Source organism: Marmota monax, unplaced genomic scaffold (genome assembly GCF_021218885.2).
Source record: "Marmota monax isolate L192 unplaced genomic scaffold, Marmota_monax_Labrador192_F-V1.1 WCK01_AAM20220418_F8-fsc00031, whole genome shotgun sequence".
Lineage (NCBI taxonomy): Eukaryota > Metazoa > Chordata > Mammalia > Rodentia > Sciuridae > Marmota > Marmota monax.
The window spans coordinates 6,903,087-6,919,949 of record NW_026695197.1 but is presented as its reverse complement, the minus strand read 5'-3'; the positions used below and the strand labels follow the sequence as shown (position 1 = coordinate 6,919,949).

At 35.4% G+C, this 16,863-nt stretch overlaps 1 protein-coding gene across 5 annotated transcripts in view; it reads right to left on the bottom strand.

Annotated features, from left to right (window-relative positions):
• The window catches only part of Galnt1 (polypeptide N-acetylgalactosaminyltransferase 1), a 130,469-nt gene that overhangs the window by 30,245 nt on the left and 83,361 nt on the right, over nt 1-16,863 (bottom strand). For all 5 annotated transcript variants that reach the window (XM_046428308.2, XM_046428309.2, XM_058573958.1 and 2 more), the window contains 2 exons: nt 8,936-9,102; nt 1,586-1,793 (listed from right to left, as the gene is read on the bottom strand). In XM_046428308.2, coding sequence (XP_046284264.1) covers nt 1,586-1,793; nt 8,936-9,102 — 375 coding nt within the window. The remainder of the gene's footprint in view (nt 1-1,585; nt 1,794-8,935; nt 9,103-16,863) is intronic.

Below are 16,863 nucleotides of genomic sequence, written 5' to 3'. Positions count from 1 at the left end.
TTTTCTTTTATATAGCGTTTGCTTATGAAGGGTTTTTATTTTTTTTTTAAAGCATTCTTTCTTGGATTAGTAAATTTCCATTCCATAATTGCTTACTAAGTATTTTCTTATAACAAATGGATGTTAAGTTTTAGTGAACGCTCTTTTTCTCTATTTATAGAAGTGATCTCAGAGGCTTCTAATAAGTTTGTAATTATAGTTTTACTATTACAGAATGGATTTTAAACTAAACCAATTAGTTATATGTGTGTATGTGTGTGTGTGTGTGTGTGTGTGTATGTTTTGATGGGTTCAATTTGCAGGTATTGTGAAATTTTTATGCTAGCATTCACAATGGGTTTGGGCTATAATTTTCCTCATAGTTCTTTCTGTTTTTTTGTAAGCAAGTTACTCTAGCCTTAGAGTTTGGTTGTTTCCATTTTTTCTATACTCTGTTTTACAAATCCTTATGGGAAAGTTGTTTCCCCTCTTCCATCCCATACTAAGGTTGAGACAGGCAAGTTTATTTTGATATGGTGGAGTCTATATCTCATTCTCACACTGAGGTATAGATTTCAGATCACAGCTTTATATGGGTATTTGCTATTAATCTTCCCATCTTAGGTAAGGCCTAGGCTTTGCCTCCTGTCCTCTCATGTTATTTACCTATCAAGGCAAAAGCTCAGTGTCTCCAGAGTTCAGCATAAACTATGTAATTGAAAGCTGGCTTTAATGTTTGGATAGCTCATTTGCTCTCACTTTGTTATAAGACTGGCAAAATTCTTAAAACCTCTGTGTCAACTCAATGATGCATTTAAAATTTTGTTTTTTTATTTTATCTGATATTTTATCTTTTTCACTTGAAAAAGTTACTCAGAACATCTAATCCACCACACAGCCCAAAATGGAAGTAACTGTGTTTGTTATTTTGGCCAGTTCTCTTTTATACTGTTGTCACGGCACACTGCTTTCTCTCTATGGGTTCAAACTCTTGTTTCTAAAGGTTATGTTATCTTTATGCAACCAAATCATTCCTAAATCTCAGACAGAGCTGAGATGACCTGTCCCAATGTTACCCTAAAGAGCAGGGACAGGAAAGGTTTATATCCTGCCATCCTCGAGTTCATTGTCCAGATGTTTGCTCTTGTTTGGTGGTGAATATTTAACAATATGCTTCCTAATTCATTCCCACTAATAAAATAGTTTGTACACATTATTGCCAGAGTTTAGGTCATGCTCTTCTTACTTTGTTTAGAATCTTCAGGGCTTTTTTTTTTTATACAGGGGATTGAATACTCGGAACCCTTAACCGCTGAGCCACATCACCAGCACTTTTTATTTTTATTTTGAGACAGGGTCTCACTAAGTTATTTAGGGCCTTGCTAAGTTGCTGGGGCTGGCTTCAAACTTGTGATCTTTCTACCTTAGCTTTCTGAGTTGCTGGGATTAAGGCATTTGGCACCAAGCACGGCTTTTTAAGGACATTTTAAAAACAATTCAAGAAGAAATTATTTTTGTATTTATTTAAAAATAAAGAAATCTTCCAACTCATCATGCAGTCTAGGACAAATGTACTGAGAACAAATTTAAGACTCCAAAAAATTACCTGTCATGTTTGATCCTTGCTAAGAGAGGCTCCAGCCATCCCACTGTGCACTCACAATGAGCATCTAAGAAGGTGATCACCTGGCCTTTGGACACTGCAGCTCCTTTCAATCTAGCTCTGATCAATCCAGAACGCTGTTCCATTCGAATTACATGAACTGGCACTTTGAGTTTCTTCACATAACTCTCTAGAGGTCTTTTCAAAAAGTCTGAAAAAATTAACAAAACAATATCATGAAAACTTCTGATCTAGATGTAAAGCAATTTTGATTTGCAGTATTCCTTTAATGCGTATTTACTAAGCACTCCCAGTGGGGATCCATGCCTCACAATGTATTTCCCTGAAGGAAGACTTTCCATTTCATGACAGCATGGACTAGAGCTGCCTCCTTTTATTACATGTGGAGCTCTGACAGCATCTTTGGCTCTGGCTTCACCAAGGACAGGCATGTCACAACACTTCTCTAAGTAACTCTGCCAGGCTTAATGCTTCATTTTCTAACCATACTTAAGGATCATCAATACAAAGGAAGTAGTTTAAGAGTATTAAATCCTGACCTCAACAGAGAGAAGAGAATATGCCACAGCTATTACAGTTCTGAAAATTGTGAAATTTCCTCAGAGGCAGAAACACTCTGTCTTATTGATTGCCACAGTCTCTGATTATACAGTTTTTTTATTAGGAGGAAAGAAGTGAGGTGAAACAAATGAGAAATACTAGACTGTAACTGCAAGGCCACAGAGAGATCCTTAACAGAAAAGTAGGTCTAAGAAAAAAGCTTTTAAGAGGGAGGAGCAATTAAAGATGAAAAGGAAGTAAAAAGGAAAGGGAGAACTATCTTGGAGAGGTCATATAAGAGGTTATTATCTGTAAGGCAAGCATGTCCTGCCTGCAAAGTTCACAACTGACTAAAAAGTAGAAAAGACACAGCTTTATCAAAGCAAAGAGAAAAGATCTTTTGAATCAGATCACTTTTTAGGATTTTATGGCAGAGAAGTTATCGATCAATGGTAACATGACCAGATGTCTTCAACTAGTCCCCATGTGACAAATGTAAGGATAATTTCTGTAGGAATGGAAATATTGAGATGGAACTACTGGGATTTCTCTGACTAGCTCTATCTAATAGGACTCTAGCAATTCACAGAAATCAGGATGTAAATTAAGGGGTTCTTTAAATATTGAGCATAGGAATCCAAAGTACTTCCTATATAGTGGGGTAGGGAGGACAAATGGAAGTGATGTGATTCCTGTTTGGTAAAAGCAAAATGAGTCAATAATGAAGTAATCAGGGATATAGAAACCATCCAGATTACAAGTAATTTCCATTTCTGCTAATATACTTCCTAATATTTGAGCTAAAAATAGTATCTAACAAATATCAGTATGGTTTTATGAACTAAGCCTTCAGATCAGGAATACCTAATTAGATTATGAGTAAAAAGGTGGGAACTGCAAATCCCAGGAAAAAAGCAACATTTTGCAGTTAGCAGCTAACATTTTGTGCCTATTTAGCACAACGCTAACTTGTTACATGTTTTACCTCACTTAATCTTCACAACCACCCTGTGAGGTTAAATGTTATTATGCATACTTCAGAAATGAAAATCTAAGACTCAGAAAGTTATATAAATTCAATCAAGGTGACACAGCTTGTTATGGGGTTGGATGCAAGAGTCAAACCCAGGTCTACCTGCCTTCAAAGCCCACCTTTTTGTCCAAAGCAAGAAAACCCTAGAAGGAAACGCTAAAGAGAACAATTTAGGGTTGTGGAAACACCTGATCCAGCATCAATTTAAAATACTCTATCTTGAGAATTTGACAGAATCTCATGTGGTAGGTATGAGATATATTCTTGTACCTAAGTTTAGAAAAGTTGATTGTATCATAAAAAGTGTCTCCCAACAAGTTTTTCCAAAAAAAATATTAAAAATTTAGTGTAAAATACTTCCTAAAAACTAAAGTAATCTAACCCCCAGATCCACACCTTTGAAATACATAACTGTTTCTAGTTGATGCACAAAATAAAAAATACATGAGACTGTGTATGATAATGTAACAAACTCATTATTTTACAAATTTTCTTGGCATCTTTGTGGTTTTCATGCAATAAGACTAAAAAAACACTGTTGTCTTTTTTTCAGTTCATACAGAATTATAGACTCAAGACTGGGCGGGAAAGTAGGAATATCAAGTCACACTTTACAAAAATGAAGCCATGAGAAGTGAAGTGACTGTGGTTAGAAGCTACTATCTTTTCTTCAACTATTTATACTAATAATTCATGGGGTCCATACCTCCACATTTTTGTTTTCACTCTTTCTGAGATATAAAGTTTCAAGATTTCATCTTTCAGCATTATAGGTTTTCTGCCTCAAAGATTTGAGCAGTATTCCTGTTCCTTTAGTAAAGAGATGAAAGTACATGTTTTTAATCTTCCCTTTTACAAAGTATTAAAATAAAGATTTTTTAAAAGCCATTACTTCACATAAAAATAAGAGTGAATCTTGTTTATTAGAATATCTATAGTTATTGTCCTATAAATGGACCCCTAAACAACTCTCCATCAGGAAGTATGAAGCTATTAGTGAGAAAGGGAAAATCTCACCATTCATAGCAACATCTGAGAAATATTAATTGGAACTCTAAAGAGTAGTAGGAAGAGCAAGAAATGTAGAAGCTAATAAATCTGACTAATTTGACTTCCTTATGTGTAAAATGAGAAAAACAACAACCATCTCTGATTAGGAATCTTATACAAATTCTAAGAGTTAAGATAAACTTTTAAAGTTATGATCCCATAACTACTGACACAAACTAGGGATTCATTCTTTCTGGGACTTCATTACAGATCATACAATAGTAAAGTTCTGTCAGAGGCAATCAGAAGTGATGTATGCAGAAGTTACGAGGTCAGGCCCTGAGTTTACAGAGTCTAGATATTAAATAGGGTTAATTGTAGCACCTACTTCACACTTTTTTAATAAATAGAGCTGCTACGGAGGTTAACTGTGAAATCAAGTACTCTTGAGGCCATGCGCAGACAATGCATACCATATACTCCAATTAGAAAGTATAAGACAAATTTTAAAAAAAGAAAGTCTGCACAGAGCATTAAAGGATGGTAGAACATGCATTCAATAAATTTGCACTATGTAAATAGTCTGTGGGCACTGAGGAGATAATCGTGAGCAAGCAACCCTGATGGAGGGATTAGTATAATAGAAGAACATAGACATTAAACATACAAGTCAATAATGGAAACTCTGTTAAGCACTGTGGAAGAATAGGAAGTGTTCCAAGATGTGTTCAGAGAGACGTGACAGGGTCTGGAGAGGTCAAGGAATCCCTCTCTAAATAATCCCATTTGAACTGAAATTCTGAAGATGATGAGATGTTAAGTAGGCTGGGGAAATGGCAGAGATGAGTACTTCCTGGAGAACATGTTCTAGAATAAAGAATAGCAACAGTAGAGGTGAAAGGTTCTGAGACAGAAAGAATGGTTCTTTTAACAAATTCAAAGAAGAAAATTATGAATAAAGGACAGAAGTACAGGACCAGAGTGGCAGGGAATGGTTCAAGAAGTGCCTGGAAATGCCAGATAGAGTTAGGTGACATAAACCTTAATCAGAGAAGTCACACAGTCATGTTTTTATAATTAAAGGCCCATTCTGTTCATTCTGGGGTAAACAGATGGGAAGGGCTATCTAAATAATTCTCAATCTGTACAGCAATACAAGGAAAATAATACCTAAGGTTCCCCTATATCAAACATGAGGACCTGGATACTTGACACTTTCTAAGAAAAAAGATAAAAAGAGAATCAGATCCCAGAACAGAGACTCTGAGGTAGCATTCAGGAGACCCTGCCTGGAAATTAAGAGCCTTGGGTGAACCAGCAAAGCAGACATCCTCCCACATCAGTTTTCACTCAGATTTACAAAACTTGGGACATTAAGTAAAGGCCTGCATGAGGCAAGGGAAAGAGAGCTGGCATACTTGAGTTCACTTTAGAGTGAACACTTTAGTTTGGGTACAAACACATTTCCAAGGAAGCCATATTCTACCCAAACTTACTTCTATACAGCCTTTTCAGGCATTCACAGAGTAAGAGAAAAACCAAAGGAGGAAATGAAAAAAGAATTCATTCTGTTTGTGGAAAAATCTCTCTCCTTGAGAAATATTTAATTTAGCAAATATTAACACATAAGTAAATCAAGCACAAATCACTTGCAGGATGTTTGTACCACGATGTACTGCATAATGCTATTTTGGTCAAGGATGGACCGTATATATGATGGTGGTCCACAAAATTACATCACTTAGTGTTGGCACAGCTGTCTTAGTTTGTGTAAGTACACTTTGTGTTTGCACAATGATAGTCACCTAGCAATAAATTTTTCAGAACTGTTCCCATTATTAAGCAATACATGACTTTTATATATTGCTCCTTAAATTAAATTAGGTTAATTTTATTGAAGAGGAATAAACTTCTAGGAAAAAGTTATCCATATGAAACTTATATTTTTATTGTCAATAGTAATTATTTCTTTGTTAAGGCTGGTGATTTATAACAACTCTCATTTCACACTGAGTTGTTACACATTAGAGTATTTATGTTTTGTGTGATTACAAATTATTCCTTTAATTAGGGTAAGGAAGAAGATACAAGGCACTTGAGAAGTTAACGTATTATTATTATTTATTATTTTTTTTTTTTGAGGTGCTGGGGATCCAATTCAGGGCCTTGTACATGCTAGGTTAGCACTCTACCAAAGAGCTATATCCCTAGCCCTAGAACCATATCTTATTCTTCATTTGTACCTGTATAATCTGGCAAAATAACATTTAAATTGTTATTTTTTAAAATATTTATTTTTTAATTGTAGTTGGACACAATACCTTTATTTTATTTATTTATTTTTAATGTGGTGCTGAGAATCGAACCCAGGACCTCGCACTTGGTAGGTAAGAGCTCTACTGCTAAACCATAACCTCAGCCCTAAATTGTTATTAACACATAATTTACTCCCCATAATTAATATTCAGTGTAGACACAGAAATGAAGGGTAGAATATCTGACTAAACCATCTTAGGAGACACAATGATAGAGTAGGTAAGATAAGTTGAAGACAATAATAAAAGAAGTTAAAACAATGGGTCATGAAGTTTAAAGCTGAAGGAAGGAAGGAAAAGCAATAGGAAGCTGTTTTCTGTAATGCTTTCCAAATTTTTCTTATCTAAACATAGGAATACTGGGGGAACACACAACACCAATGATCCCTAAATAGATGTACTGTGGGGCGGGGGGATAAGAAAATTAGGAAATATTGGCTGAGTTTGACAAGTTTCTCTACTGATGGACTAAGTTTTTTTTCTATAGTACACTGCATTGTGAAATCTACAAGGATTCAGAATAAATAATGCGAGCCCATTACATTAATTTAACTTTTCCCAAAAGAGTGCTTTATGAAACTGTTTAGGAGACTGTAAGCTTATGAAAAATTCTGAGATTTTTAGAAGAATATATGGGCAAGAGTTATTGCAGAGATTTATTAAGAGATTAGAGTCTTTTATTACATTACATACTAGGGATTGAACTTGGGAGTACTTTACCACTGAGTAACATCACCAGCCTTTTTTATTTTTTATCCTGAGATAGGGTCTCACTAAGTTGCTGAGATTGGCCTCAAATATTGTGATCCTCTTGCCTTAAGACTCCCAAGTTGCTGGGATTACAGATGTGCACCACAGTGCTTCGCTCATCCTTCTTAATCTTTTAATGGACTTAAGATTTCTGAAACTTGGAAATAAAGAAATAGGGAAACCCCACAGAAATAGAAAGAATCTGAAGAACTAAGGGCTCTCCAGCTTAAGACTCCATTTTGCTGTCAAAGGTACTTCCTATACATAGAACTAAAATTCTCCATTTATGGCTATAAGTAGGATCTAGTCGTCTTTTCACTGACTCAGGGCTGCAGCTTTCCACAGAAGAAATTCTAACAAAATTATGTGGTTTTTTAAAACTGTTCTCATAAACATTTACATTATAAAGCATTTACCACAAGCACATCAGACAGAGCACTATTCTAGGATATATAAAGCACTCAAAAACCTTAACACCAAAAAAACCCAAATAATCCAATCAATAAATGGACCAAAGAACTGAACAGACACTTCTCAGAAGATGATATACAACAGTAAACAAACATATAAAAAAAATGTTCAACATCTCTAGCAATTAGAGAAATGCAAATCAAAAGTCTCTTAAGATTTCATCTCACTCCAGTCAGAATGGCAGCTATTAAGAATACAAACAACAATGAGTGTTGGCGAGGATGTGGGGAGAAAGGCATACTCATACATTGCTGGTGGAACTACAAAATTGTGCTGCCAATCTGGAAAGCAGTGTGGAGATTCCTTGGAAAACTTGAAATGGAACCACCATTTGATGTAGCTCCTCGGTATATACCCAAAGAACTTAAAAACAGCATACTACAGGGACACAGCCATATCAATGTTTATAGCAGCACAATTCACAATAGCTACTTTGTGGAACCAATCCAGATGCCCTTCAGTAGATGAATGGATAAAGAAACTGTGGTATGGGGCTGGGGATGTGGCTCAAGCAGTGGCGCGCTCGCCTGGCATGCGTGCGGCCCAGGTTCGATCCTCAGCACCACATACCAACAAAGATGTTGTGTCTGCCGAGAACTAAAAAATAAATATTAAAAAAACTCTCTCTCTCTCTCTCTCTTTAAAAAAAAAAAGAAAGAAACTGTGGTATATATACACAATGGAACATTACTCAGCATTAAAAGCGAATAAAATTATGGAATTTGCAGGTAAATGGATGGAGTTGGAGAATATAATGCTAAGTGAAGCAAGCCAATCCCAAAAAACCAAAGCCAAATGTTTTCTTTGATATAAGGATGCTAACTCATAATGGCTATGGGGGGGGGGGGGGCGTGCGGCATGGAGGAACTTTAGATAGGGCAAAGGGGAAGACGGGGAAGGGAGGGAGCAAGGAGGTAGGAATGATGGTGGAATGAGTTAGACATCATTACCCTAAGTACATGTATGAAGACACAAAATGGCTTGAAAAATTGTGCTCTATATGTGTAATATGAAATAAATTGCATTCTGCTACCATGTATAACAAACTAGAATAAATAATTTAAAAAACATAAAATAAGATTAAGATGTGATACAAATTAAATGCTAAATGAATACTCTGAATTTTTTCAAAAAAATTACAAGTTTGTATAAAATCATTATAGAAATTATAGCAACTAATTTGTAAACTATTAGTGATAAAACGTGTAGGATATCACTGCCATCAAAATTTACCTCTTTCACTGGCATCATCTACTAGAACAATTTCTTCTATCATGTGTCTTGGTGAGCGATTAATGACACTATGGACAGTTCGCAGAAGTGTGCTCCAAGCCTCATTATGGAAAACAATCACGACACTTGTTGTAGGAAGATTATCTGGATACACCTTTGTTTTACACCTAAAAACAAAGAAAATACCTTTATAAAAAGTGACTGTTAAAGATAATACAACAAATCAATCTGGACTAGAAGGGATGAAAGAACAATAAAAATGGTATGATTTAGTGGCAAGTCTGTTAGTACCTTTTATTTAGGTTGTGATTAATGTCATATATTTAATAAATACCTATTTAAAGCAATAAGTTATTTTAAAGATGTTGCTCATAATTTTAAAATCAAATACCCCTTCCTGATAAATGTTTATAGTTGATTCATTTCAATGTAAAATAAACTAAGGCTGTCTTATTATCAATCCCACACTAAATGTATTTTAAGAATCCAATTAAACAAAAAAATCAGAAACACTAGTTTAGTTTAATAACCTAAACAAAACTATAACTTCTACAAAGAAAGAGAAATAGCATTTACTGAGTACCTATTATGTACCAAGTTCTTATTTTTCCTATTCATTCTGTAAGGAAAACTAAAGTCACATGTCACACTCACGTGACAAGCCAAGACAGAGATAACTAAAAAGCACCAGCAGGGCCTGACTGAAGACCTCACAGCCCAGGTTCTGCTGACCAAACTCCTTGTGCTGCTGCTTCCATAACTAATTATCAACTAAATGCATCTCATTTAGTAAAGATTGTGCTTACACATGCAAACATCAGAAAGATCAAACAAACCCAAAATATATTCACACAAAATCAATACATTACATTGTATTTTTCTAGCACTGTGTTAAGTACAAGGTGTCTTCCTTCAACCTTGTTAGCTAGATATTACTAGAGAACAGATACCAAGAGAATAGTAGTAAGCAATCACCTATTAAGGGATGTGTTTTTAAAATCTAAGCTTCCAGGAGCTGGGGATGTGGCTCAAGCGGTAACGTGCTTGCCTGGCATGCGTGGGGCGCTGGGTTCGATCCTCAGCACCACATAAAAATAAAATAAAGATGTTGTGTCCACCGAAACTAAAAAAATAAATATTAAAAAAATTCTCTCTCTAAAAAATAAATAAATAAAATAAAAAATCTAAGCCTCCTAAAAAGAGCGTCTGTAACTCCCTGTTAGATATCCACACTTGTAATAGTTTCTCCAGTCTTTCTTCCTTTTTTCCCTGCTCTCTCTCAAAAACCTAGTGCTTCTTACACTGTTATAAATTTGGAGAGTGGAAAATGGGAAGAAGGGAAAGGGAATGAGGAAAACATCAACCAAACTCCTCTTCTGATGCTTCTGTACACCCCTACTTACTGTACACTCTACCCTGGGGCTTCTCACAGGCAGTAGGAAGAAAAGGGAAAGGGTAGGAAAAATGATGACAAGGTAAAGGGGATAAAAGGAAAAAGAAAGGAAATCACTGTAGAGCCCCATCAGTCCTTGTTCCTCTGCTCTCCTAGAGAAAAAGGACCAAATGAGTAGTTTTCACTGTCATTCACTATATACCATTTCAGCTCCTCTCATCCTTTTTTACCAAATTCCCATGACCTGGGCTTTCCAGCATGGTCTCCATCCTATTACCAGGAACCTATCTAGCTGCAACTGATCCACAATGCCCACAGCCTTATTTCCACTTCTCTGTCCATGCCCCATTTACCCTGTTTACTCAAAGCCATTGTATATGATCTCTTTGCCCAATTTAATCCTTATTATTTTAACAGAATTGGGAAGGAGAACACAGCCAAGGTTATTGCATAGCTGCTGGTTTACCAAAATAACAAAAAGAAAAAAAATCAAGAGAAACAGAAGGTTATTAGGTAAAACATACCAAGAGCATTGTTAGCCACGTACATGGCAAGAAAAGCAGAAAGCAATAGAAGGCCCATACAGTCTGCTACACTCTGTAGCGCCTTTCCTCCAAGTCTGAAATAAAAAGACAGGACCCAAAAGACTAACTACGTAGGCCATAAAAAAGTGTGTCCCTAGAATTCCTAATAACACTTCTGAAAAGTTTCCTATCACAACTTTGTCATAAACAGTAGCTAGATAATTTATATTTATATAATATTATGCTTCAGGTATGGAATAAGTAATCAAGCCAATATTCAATGTTTTATGAGGATGCATCCTGAATGTCTGACTTGAAAATTACTAGCACAAGACTGTGAAATCAGGAATGGCCTGGGTATGAGCCAAGAAGTTCTGAGAAAGTTTCTTTTATTATTTAGCTGGATTGTATTGTGTCATATATGGTCGCTTTTCCTAAGTTAATCCTTATTAGACAGTAGGTTTTGCAGAAAAGAAGTAGTGATTCAGATTTATTTACTGAATGATATGTTAAAGAATTAAATTTTAAAACTGTATGGAAAAAAATAAGATTATAAGAACATAGTATTCAAAAAGAGAAAATTAGAAGAAAACAAATAACCCAATCAACAAATGGGCCAAGGATCTGAACAAACACTTCTCAGACGATGATATACAATCAATCAACAAATACACGGAAAAAATGCTCACCATCTCTAGCAATCAGAGAAATGCAAATTAAAACCACTCTAAGATACCATCTCACTCCAGTAAGAATGGCAGCCATTATGAAGTCAAACAATAATAAGTGCTGGCAAAGATGTGGGGAAAAGGGTACACTTGTACATTGCTGGTGGGACTGCAAATTGGTTCAGCCAATTTGGAAAGCAGTATGGAGATTCCTTGGAAAGCTGGGAATGGAATCACCATTTGACCCAGCTATTCCCCCCTTCTCGGACTATACCCAAAAGACCTAAAAAGAGCATACAACAGGGACACGGCTACATCAATGTTCATAGCAGCACAATTCACAATAGATTAATAGACTGTGGAACCAACCCAGATGCCCTTCAATAGATGAATGGATAAAAAAAATGTGGCATTTATACACAATGGAATATTACTCAGCACTAAAAAACAACAAAATCATGGCATTTGCAGGGAAATGGATGGCATTAGAGCAGATTATGCTAAGTGAAGCTAGCCAATCCCTAAAAAACAAATGCAGAATGTCTTCTTTGATATAAGGGGGGTGACTCAAAACAGAGCAGGGAGGAAGAGCATGAGAAGAAGATTACCATGAAATAGGGATGAGAGGTGCGTGGGAATGGGAGAGAGAAGGGGAATTGCACGGAAGATGATAGGAGACCCTCACTGTTATGCAAAATTACATATAAGATGGTGTGATGGGGAAGAAAAAAGAGAGAGAGAAACGTGTCACAGTAGATTGGGTAGAAAGAGGTGATGGGAGGGGGGGATGGGAAGGGTAGCAGAATACAATAGACACTAGTATGGCCCTATGTATAAACGTGGCTGTATAACCAATGTGATCCTGCAATCTGTACACATGGAAAAATAAGATTACGTACCCCATTTGAATCAAATGTATGATATGTCAAGATCATTGTAATGTTTTGAGCAACTAATAAAAAAATTTAAAAAAAAAAGAAAATTAGGATCCAGGAAAATTATATACAGAAGAATAGATGACAAAAGTTAAATAATATCCTAAGTCTAATAGTTAAACATAATAATTCAGAGACCACAACAAATTTGCCCAGGGTAATATTCTCCCAAAGTAAATCAGAAAGTACCACAAAGAGTGGGAAAATCATGCATGCTCATGAAGATACACAAACCCACCTGGAGAGCCATAAAACACTTGAGAAGAACCAAAGAACCTTTTGGAATTGTAGATCAGCTTTTATAATGGAGAGACCACCTGTCTGTGTGCAATGATCTACACATGACTCACAGGCTGAAAGTCTGGTCTTTTAGTGTGGTGATGTTGACAGCTATTAGAACCTTTACAAGGTGGGCTATATATAGTGAGAGGTCACTGGAACTGCTGCCCTTGGGAGAAGTGATGTAGTTCTTGTAGGATCCTAGTTAGTTCTCTCAAGAAGGCTGTTATAAAATATCGAGCCTGACCCCATATTGGCTTTGTTATAAACAGTAGCTAGATTATTTATATTTTTATAATATTATGCTTCAGGTATGGAATAAGTAATAAGACCTTCACCTCCTGTGAGATTTATCACTCTCACATGTACTCCCACCATATGACATATACCATGGGGGTACCTCATTATACTATTTAGAGTTACAGCCTCCAAAACTGTGAGCTAAATAAACCTCTTCTCTTTTTTTCTCCATTTATTTTTATTGATGTGTCATAGTTGTACATAATAGAATTTGTTGTTACATATTCGAACATATACATAATATAACAATAGAATTTGGTCAATACCATTCCCCAATATTTTTTTATAAAGTTCCAACCTCAGGTATTTCTTTATTATAATGGAAAATGAACTAAATAACATTTTTTTTGTTGTTGTTGGGGGGAATTCACAGAATGCAGAGCTGAGGATGAGCAGAAAGGCCCCAGGCAGTGTTATAAAGCAGATTCCACTCACCATGACACAACTCAGTCTTTAATCTTCAATCATGAAACTAGCCAGAGTAAGGGATAATTTTTAAAAGTTACAGACAAGATTAACAAGATTACAGAGTTAGGAAGAAAGGGAAATGTTTTCCCTTTTTTACTGAAATATAATACAAATATAATAGAAATACATATAAAACACTGACAAATCATTAAGTGTTTAGATGAATGAACTTCCTCAAAGTGCAATGGCTTCCACTGTGCTCCTTCTCCCCAGGATTTCTAATATTACAGTTGAGTTTTACCTGTTTATAAAGCAGTAGTACTCTTAATTTTTTTTAAATTTAATGATCCCTTTATGCTTAGAAATTAAGGACCTGAAAAAGCTTTTGTTTAAGTGGGTTATATCTATTGCTATTTTCAATGTTACAAATTAAGACAGAACTTTTAAAAGCAGGAGAACCCATAAACTCATCACCACCAACTACCAGAGATAACCCATTGTGTCATATGGTGCCCATTATACATTTATTGCCTTCAAGCTCTAAACAGATTTTTCATTTTCAGTTCTATGACACTGGCCCCTCCAAGTGGTTCTCCTTTGCAAGGGGCATCATGTATACAGAAGCTCTGTTAATGGAGGGTGTTGGAGGAACGCTGCAGGAAGAAGAAACTTTACTTCTAATTCCCACGGGCTCCATTTGTTTTCTTTTCCTTCCTACGGTATGGCCCTCAGAAGTGTGGGTGAACACCCAGAGGCATTTAGCAAACTTTTCTGCTATCCAGTGAACTGCAATCAGACCTTCTTCAATGAGATCTGAATCCCAGCCTTAGGGAAGGAGCTCCCTTCTGTGTTTTCCCCCCTTCCTTGTACTTTTCTTCAACTCTAGGGTATCTATTATGTCTTTATCTTCTTATAATCTGTCCCATTATAGTTAATACTTATTAACATTAAACTTTTTATATTTAAGTTATTGTATGATCTGTCTACTCCTTGGTTCCTAATCCACATAGCCCCTCCAACTCCATTATGTAGTAGTTGAAGAATAAGAGCAAAAGGGGTAAATAATGTCTTAGTATTATTATGAGAACTGTTTTGACTTTGCAGACTCCTAAAAAGGGTCTCAGAAATGTTTGAAGTTCCAGCATGACAATTTGAGAACAAGCAAAACAAAGCATAATCTTTTGTCTGAATTTTTTCACTCAAAATTATGTTTGTACATCATCCATGCTGCATGTACAATAGTTTGTTGACTTCTATTAATGCATGGCAATAAACTATATTAAACCATAATTTACTTTTCCATCCTAATACTGATGGACAACAGTACTTCTCAGTCTGGATTATTATGCACAGTGCTGTGATCATCACTCATGTACACATTTTTTAGTGACTATTTGTATACATTTCTGTATTGTTGGGAAATAGGGTATGAATAAGTTCAGCTTTAGTAGATACTATAAAACTATTTCCTAAAGAAGCTGTAAAAGTGCTGTGTTAGAGTTCCAGCTGCTCTACAAACTCATCAATATTTGGTTTTGTGTCATTTTTTTCATTAAATTAATTTTAATGTTTTCATTTCTCTCAGTGTAACACCCAGTATGGGCTCACTGGGTTTCATGTAAATAAAATCTCATTTTAAAAATTGCCTAACTCTGTCAAAGAGACTGCAGCACTCTGCAACCCTAATAGAAATGTATGAACATTCCAGCTAGTCTGTATCTTTGTCAGCATTTCATTTTTTATTTTAGCCATCTAAATAGGTGTAGAGTGGTATCTCATTATGGTTTTAACTGGCAAACAAGGCTAGTATCTTTTCATGTTCTCGTTTGCCAACCAAACAGCATTTTGGGTGACATATCAAGTCTTTGTCTAATTTTTATTGTATTAATTTTAAAAATTAGATTGTATACTTAAAAGTTCTTTAAATATTAAATACATAAAAATATGTCCTTTATGGCATATTTGGCTTGCAAACATTTTCTTCCAATTTTTAGCTTGTCTTGTTATCCACTGTGCAGTGGCTTTAGCAGGGTGAAAGTTTTAAAACTTGATGAAGTTCATTTATCAAATTTTTTCTTTTATGAAATTATGCTTTTGGTATCATATGTAAACACTCTTTGCCTAACTCCAGGTACTAAATATTTTCTAAAAGTTATAAATTTTTAGGTGCTAGATTTAGATCTATAAGTCAATCTGACTGAATTTTAATAGAACATAAGATTTAGGTTGATATTCACAATTCTGCATAGAGATGTCTAATACTCCCAACACTATTTGTTGAGAAGATAATTCTTTCTGTATTGGATACCTTTTGCACTTTTGTCAAAAAGCAAACAGTTCTATTTAATGTGAGTCTAATTCTGAACTCTCTGTTCTATTTCACTAATCTATGTATCTATTTCTTTGCCAACATCACACTGTCTGGTATACTATAGCTTGACAGTGAATCTTCAACTTGGGTACTGTTCATTTCTCTAACTTCATTCTTTCTTTAAAAAAATGTTGAAATCATTTTTCATGGGAGGTATTATACTTTCTTTGCCTTTCAAAATAAATTTTTAAATCTCCTATTGGGACTTGAATGGGAGTGCATTAAATCTACACAGTAATTGGGGAGACCTTTTATGATTGAGTGTCTCACCAGAACTAGAAGAGATGAGCTGTTGGTTTCCTTGCTTTGATGCATACTTCTGAGGATGGTGTCATGTGTTCTAAGTCAGTGGTAGAAGACAGAAAAAGGAAAGCAATGGTGATTCTACTCATTCTCTAGAATTAAGAGTTTTTTTTCTGGTCAGAAAGAGGATCTCCCTCCCTCACAGTTTTAGTTGCTTTCTTGGACACTGCTCTCACTGCTGTGTCACCTTGACCATATAGCCTAGAAGCTGTTGTAGTAAATAAGCAGAAAAAGTAGGAAAAAAATGAGAAAAATATCCCCCTCCTTCTAATATTTTGTTGTTTCTTGAACCAGAAAAACAGGACCCAGTGTGTACTCATGAGTGTTGGGATGCCTTTAATACAATTCTGAATAAAAGCAGTGAGCGCAGACATCCCTTTCTTGTTTGTGATATGACACTGAAAGCACAATCTGTAAAAGAAACAGTTGATAACTTTGACTTCAAGTTTAAAAGTTTTTATGCTTCCAAAGGCAATATTAAGGAAATGAAAAGACAAGCCACAAACTGGGAGAAAATATGAGAAAGTAATTTGAATAAAGGATTTGTACTGAGAGCACACAAAAAAACTTTAGAAAGACAAATAATCTAAAGAAAATCAGGCCAAAGATTTGATGACATTTCATCATAGCTACAAGAACGGCAAAGAAGTATCTGAAAAGATCTTCAATATTCTTAGTAGTTGGAAAAATGCAAATTAAAGTCATGAGATACCACTTAATACTCACTTAATACCTGTAGCAGAAAAG